The sequence below is a fragment of the Berghia stephanieae genome, chromosome 9 (assembly GCF_034508935.2).
Source record: "Berghia stephanieae isolate SIO BIC M18660-M18661 chromosome 9, UCSD_Bste_1.3, whole genome shotgun sequence".
Taxonomy (NCBI): Eukaryota; Metazoa; Mollusca; class Gastropoda; order Nudibranchia; family Aeolidiidae; genus Berghia; species Berghia stephanieae.
The window spans coordinates 26402619-26409927 of NC_088368.1; the positions used below are offsets into that span (position 1 = coordinate 26402619).

At 34.3% G+C, this 7309-nt stretch overlaps 1 protein-coding gene across 1 annotated transcript in view; it reads right to left on the reverse strand.

Annotated features, from left to right (window-relative positions):
- Positions 1 to 1103: 1103 nt before the first annotated feature.
- The window catches only part of LOC144979949 (ciliary microtubule inner protein 2B-like), a 10066-nt gene continuing 3860 nt past the window's right edge, over positions 1104 to 7309 (reverse strand). Inside the window, exons 5-7 of the mRNA XM_078927288.1 lie at positions 6020 to 6212; positions 4456 to 4562; positions 1104 to 3019 (exon numbers count right to left, since the gene is read on the reverse strand). Of these exons, the coding sequence (XP_078783414.1) occupies positions 2904 to 3019; positions 4456 to 4562; positions 6020 to 6212 (416 nt within the window). The 3' untranslated portion in view covers positions 1104 to 2903. The remainder of the gene's footprint in view (positions 3020 to 4455; positions 4563 to 6019; positions 6213 to 7309) is intronic.

A 7309-nucleotide genomic window follows, 5' to 3' on the forward strand; every position in this document is an offset into this window, starting at 1 on the left:
ATTTTCCCTCCCACGGTTTTACAGGGTTAAACACGGTTTCTCATTATTATTATCATCATCGTCGTCCTCGTCATCATCATTATTTGTATTATTATTATTGTGCGGCTATGTGGTCTTGTGGTATGACACTCGCTTTCGGATCGGAGGTCCTGGGTTCGAGCCTCGCTCAGCGCATAGTTGAGTCCTTGGAAAAGGCTATTTACTCACATTCTCTCACTGTACTCAGGTGTAAAATGAGTACCCGGTCGTTAACAGCTTTGTCTCAGTCCGAAAAAAATGTAACATCGCCTAATAGGCGTCATGTCCCGTGCTATATGTTAACTGTTGCTGTTGGCCAGGGGCCCCTTGTAAAGCGCTTTGAGCACGTTTAGTGGATATTGCGCTGTATAAAAGCTCAACTTGTAACTTAATTTTTTTTTTCAATACCACATAATATGAGGGGCTGACTTTCAAAACTTACTAAGCCACATCCAGAGAGGAAATGAGTTAACATTATTGGAAACAGTAGAATCACCAGAGAAAATATGAAGTCCTTAAGTCCTTGGGGTATTATTTTGAGACAATCAAGATAAGAATTTTCCTCTTTAACCCTCTCCTTACCTGCCATTTTCAAGATTTTCTCTAAGCTTCATACCCAACTAACACAAAATATATTTTAATCACTCAGACATAATAGCAGTAACATTCTTACGATACATAATTTCTTTAGCAAAACATGCTCTACAACACACTGTTCATTTAATTTAAATTATGCGATGTACAAGAGAAATTTGAATAAGAAAAATTATGGTTGTATCGTAACGAATGTGACGATTTCCCTATAATTGGTAAGGAGAGGGTTAAGCCACAAAATAAATGACAATTTTTTTTTTAAATGCAGTTTTCTCTGAATTATGAAAATGCGACTTTACAGGTTTTGAATGTCACCTCCTCATATAAACGTAACCTAATTTTCAACTCTTAATTGATGAGTATAAATTTAATTTTTAGCATCTAAATCATCCCGACTTAATACCGATTTGAGACAATGGCTTACAAATAACACACAAACAACAATTTGTAGAAATAAGTGAATATAAAAATTTAAGAACACTAAGACATTCTTCAACATAAATATTTCAAATTTTATTTTCGTGATGGCCTTTGGGATTGTTGGTGACTTTACTCTCTCTATTCATCAGCAGTGTAATGTCATGGATTTAGCCTTCTAAATGGTTTTGCTCATAATATTCTAATAACATCGAAAGCTTAATATTTTGCTAAACATGTATAATATAATATGGAAGAAAATGTTCTATAACTGAAAATGATATTGGTATTGGCTATTGACCAAATTAAAATAATATATTCTAATTTCTTTTTGGTTTCAATATGGAATGTGCATAATATAAACACCGTGACATAATTTCTCAATTGAAAAAGAAAATACTATTTACAAATAAAGTGTTATAAGATTTGGCATTTTAGCGTTAAAGAAAATACAGGTTAGTTTTTTTTTTTATATTTCAAATTGATGATTAGATAAAGTCGTAAAAAAAAAGTTTAAATAAAAAAAAGAAAACAGAAAACAAACCAAAAAAAAAAAAAGAAGAAATATCAGAGTGCAGAATCAACCAAGCTATAGATAATAAATTAGATACATCATGTTATGGTATTGTCATAGTTGTAGAGAGAAAGTCTTTGACAAAACCTTTACTCTGTTCGATAGATAACGAGTTCAATATATCATATTATTTGTCAGTTGAATAATAGAAATTATAATACTTTGTGGTTTAGAAAAATAACGATGATTGAAAAAACCCAAACAAACAAACAAACACATATTATGTACAACACAATAACAGATGACCCATGTGATCGTCCCATTGGTTACATAACGAAAGACATACAAAAAATGCTTTAAAGTTATGATGAATCATTACTAGACCGAAGACCTCGTTACAGAGCACGGAAATGATTGTTCTGGAATAATTGCAATTATAGGATGTAGAATAGGGGTTATGGTCTATACCTATGTTATAAAAGATAAGGCATTACAAGGGCTGAGACAGATGGTATTTGTAAAACTTATGGCTGGATGCAAAAGTATAACAATAGACTCTATAGCAAATGTTAGTTAATTTCTTGCCATGCCTATATTCTAGGATAGTTTTATTCATTGTATTAAACGACTGACAAATGAACTGTCTAAGGCTTATTAGATTTTATGGCAAAAGTTCAAAAAAGAAGACATAACGATTTTTTTAAACCCAAAAAAACATACCAACCTACAATAAAAAACGGGTCATACTAATTTTAAGGAATCTGATTATATTTATCGTTTCAACATGGTGATTGACAAACAAAATATTCAAATGCCAATTTATGAGTATTAGATTCATTTCTATTGATTAATTCTTTTTAAAATTTAATTTCTTCTCTTACGTCATACATTAAAAAGGTTAGAGCTTTGAGTGGTTCATTCTGAGCTAGTTGTTAATTTCAATGGCTTATGAATATATTTTTCCAGTTTGAGTCATATACGATGTGAAAAAGAAATAATGTACTGTCCAACTAAACTCGAATTTTTGTTGTTGTGGCAGTTGGTAGATTAGAAAGTACAGTGTCGAAATTAAGACTGATTACTTCAAACTATTAATTTTCAAAAAGTATTACAAACTACTCACGATTCATCAATTTTTTAAAAATTATATTTTTTTTCTTTTTGCCATTTTCAGTATATAGCCTGTTTCCATTGTAGGTAAAGAAGGAAAGATGGTAGCTAGAAAAAAAATCGAAAAAATAAAAACAACTAAAAACTATGCCCATTGATGATAATATTGTCTTTATTATGACTTTTTGTTGATGTTTCAATGCAATGTAAATTTGTCATCTAGAACAGTCAACTATTTTACTTAAATGACTCATAAGGCCATGGATTTTGATCGTTGGAATGATCCAAAGTTGTTGGAATTGTGGGCGCAGACCTCCAAACCTCTCGTCTCATCACCGTAGGTGTTGCCAAAAACGTATCGACGCTCTGAAAGATATAGAAGATGAAAGAGATAACATAGTATCATGCGCTGACTGGCTTTGCACAATTATGATCCACCGTCCTCCAATTGTGATATGAGGGCATGATTTAGATTCTAAAAAAGAGAAATAATTAACATTATGCTCATCATAGCTTGTCGCCCCAACACCGAACCCACTTTACGACGTTCTGTGGAGCAGACTCTTAGGTCATGGTTAGTGCAGCTGGGCCCATTCTGGTATTCTCTAAGGATGTGCTCCATCGTCTGCTCTGGGCATCCACATGTACACAAGCTAGTAGCAAGCGTCCACGTCGCGTCCCTGGAATCCCTCGCTGGAGACCGATTGCTACAACACGCACAACAACAACTACTGCTAATGATGAGACTTAGGGTATTCTTTTGTTTGTTGATGAGAATAAGTTTTGCATAATTTATTAAGAAAAAGATCTGAAAAAGTGTGAATGAAACAGTGCCAGACAAAGCAAGATAGAGGGAAAAAAAATCCCCAAAATCAGTCTTCGTCGACTGGGGATCGACACACAAATTATGAAACACGCGTTTTCAGATCTTTATCTCACACCCGTGCCTTCTCCCTAATTTCTCAATATAATTTCTTAATCTTGTAAATTAATTAAACTATACATTTCTGGCTTAAAAGCCCCATATGTTTGTTTGTTTGTTTGTTTTTAAGGGTTTTAAGGCGCTTGCGACACATTTTAGTCATTTCAGCGACAGTTAAATGGAAGAAAATGGGATAGTCGAAAGATTATTGATTTACAACTAAAGCATCAAAGGAAATGTAAGACAAAGAGGAATTTGGACAAATAGGGAACAGAAGTAGATTCCAAGAGCATACCATCAACACACTCAAATGCTTACATTATACATTCAAAACAACTAATATAACAATACATAACAGGGATCATATTCAACGAAAAGAAAAAATTAATCTCCTAAAACTATAACTATACATTTGATTATTTCTCTCCCAGTCAAGACCGTGTCTAGGGAAAGAACACATCTAAGTAATCTCATTCGAAGACAAAGACAGAGAGCATGTATGGAAAACATATATAATATAGGGGTATAGAAGACACAAATTAAGTGGCCTTCCTGATCACAATGAGAACCCCATCCAGAAAAGCCCTTTATGACACCTGACTGGCTCATCCTGAAACAGCACCGTTCTGGAACGACATATCACAGTCAACGTGTTAAGTGTAATAGGAACGAAACGACAGAGAGGCGTTATGTTTTGCTTAAATTATTATACTTCTCTTACCAATATCTATCTTGTCTTGTGTCAAAAACAGGGCGTTTGTGGATCAGCGGCAACGATGTCTAAAGTAAGGAAGTTAATCGGGGGTCCCGATAGCTCGGTAGATGATGATGATGATGATGATGATGATGATGATGATGATAAACGGCAATAAATACTTACGAGGGATATATCCTGTGTACCTGGGTACCATTCCATCCCTGAGGTAAAGCCTTGTGCTGTAATCAACTCCAGGCCTTGTGTTAGAAGTAGTGAAATCCACTTTGGGGCTGGAAATAGTGGATGATGATAGTAATATTATTAGATTGATGATGTTGTTGTTATTGTTGTTGTTGTTGTTGTTGATGATGATGATGATGATGATGATGATGATGATGATGATGATGACCCCTAGAAAAATGGCATATTGAAAAAACAAAAACAAAATAGCTTTCCGTTTTTCACACTTTTCTTACTATCTATACCCTTTCGGTCGTGTTTTTCGTGCCTTTATTGTCTTTTTTGAGAAGTTGGACTTAAATAATATTTTTTCTAAATAAATGATAAAATATCGTTTTCCAACAAAATCTCAAAATTAATTTTTTGAAGGATTTTCCTAATAATTAGACCCAAACCGCCCCATAAAAAAAGAAAAGAAAGCAAAACAAAACAAAAATAAACAAAACAATCCCCTCCCCCAATAAAACAAAGAACCAAAAAGAAAATACAAACCAAAAAAAAAACAAAACAAAGAAAAAAAACAAAAAAAAAAAACAACAAAAAGCCACCAAATCTAAACAAAAATAACCCCCACACTCCACCACCCAAACAAACAAACCCCCCCCCCCCCCCACACACACACACACAAACAAACAAAGAAAAGACAAAACAAAACAAAACAACAAAAACCGGAAACAGAAACAACAAATAACCAAAAACAAAACAAAACAAAAATTTTAAAAAACAAAACAGAACAAATCAAAGCAACCCCTCAGACTTTCTGAATATGACATGGATACGGACTTCAGATGAGAAAATTATGGGTTGGCCTGATTGGGGTATCCATTCACATAAGAAAACATCCTTAATTTAATCAGGGAACAGAAGATTCCAAGAGCAATCTGTTATTTAATTCAACATGTATGACTTGAGTTATTCCCCGTAGTTCCTTGAAGTATCTAGCTAACAGGCGTCGTCCCCCCTAACCACCCCCAACCTCAAGGTATGGCAAAGAGGACGATTTTAAATAGGGAGAATATGTTGTATATCCATGCATCCAGTTATAAAACACGTAAAGGTCCTACATAGACACTCCAGGATCGCCATAAAAAAAAGATACACTTAAATGTCAACAAAATAAATATGTTTAAAGCATAAGAACTACTTAGTATGCAATTAACAGCAGGCGATTTACAAGAAAAGAGACCATCCCTCTTAACAAAGGATCCCAGGCGAGTGCCTGGATTAAATCAAATCAAGGTCTCACTCCAGCACAAGGACCCAAAAACTACATGGAAAATTCGAAAAGACAAAGCGCCGTGAGTAGCAGCAGACACTGTCTGTGAACTGGAGCCGCAAGGGAAGACAGGAGCTCCAAAGAAGACACACCTGTCACAAAAAAAAGGTTTGTGTGTGTGTGTGTGTGTGTGTGTGTGTGTGTGAGAGAGAGAGAGAGAGAGAGAGAGAGAGAGAGAGAGAGAAAGGGGGGGGGGCATACGCATGTCTTATATCTCATCTTAAGCCTTACCTGCCCAATGTAATAGGTCTTGGAGGGTCACAGTTAATGGCTTTGTGGTGACTTTGCTCTCTGGCAAAAAGGTCAAGGCCACTGTTGGTGGAGCAGTGGTACCTCTGGCCCAAACCTACCTCAGTGGGGTTGATACGAGGAATGTAGCCTTGGTAACCGGGGATAGGGGGTTCCACCATTGGACGTTTGTCAGCTGATGGACAAAATACAAGAGCAAAAGGATGAATGCAAAGGATGCAATTATTATTATTATTATTATTATTATTATTATTATTATTATTATTACTACTACTTTTATTATTATTATTATTATTATTATTATTATTATTATTATTATTATTATTATTATTATTATTATTATTATTATTATTATTATCTTGGTTCAACATGCTCTGTACAAAGCGTGCACCTTGATGTTCATCGACACGTTAAGTTTGATCTTTAAAAAAAATATCCTTTTTTGGAATCGCTATGTACATTTTTTCGTGTTTGATTCCGCAGACATTTAAGTCACTTGAATTAAAATTAAAGAAATAAAACGACAAACCCAAGTGCAGGATATTTCAAAGGCCGTGTCTATAAGCACAGCTCCATTCATCTACCCTACCAACCAGCTTAAACTTTGTTCCCTTCCTACGCCTCTTATGTTCCAGATTTTACCAGTTCTCTTAATAAATGCTTCACTTGCAAACCCCAACCTTCTCCTTATACATATTATCTGATGTACTGCTCTCTGCACAGTACACCACAAGGAGTACAAGATAAATGCTTTTAAAAATCGGTTTTATTTGCCCAACGAATTGAATTCAAAGTAGCTTGCATCACCTACAAATGCATACATGGACAAGCTCCTGACTATATCAAATCTCTCTTAAACGTCAATATACCATCAAGAAATCTTCGCTCCTCCATCTCCATTCAACTCGAAACTAGAATGTCTACATCAAGAACAAACTTTTCCAACAGATCTTTCTCTAATGCAGCTCCAAAAATCTGGAATTCCCTGTCCAGCACAACCAGAAACTCTCCAACTTTTAACTCTTTCAAGTTCAATTTAAAGACTGAACTGTTTACTTAATTTGGTTTATTGTTCTTCAAACTAAACTTTCAGTGCTGCGGTAGTTTTTATTTTATTTTCCCTTTGTAAGTTCGTGTTTTATTGTAAAGCGTCTTAGAACATACATTCATGGAATTTGCGCGCTATACAAGTGATTTGTTGTTATTGTTATTATTATTATTATTATTGTTATTATTATTATTATTATTATTATTATTATTATTATTATTATT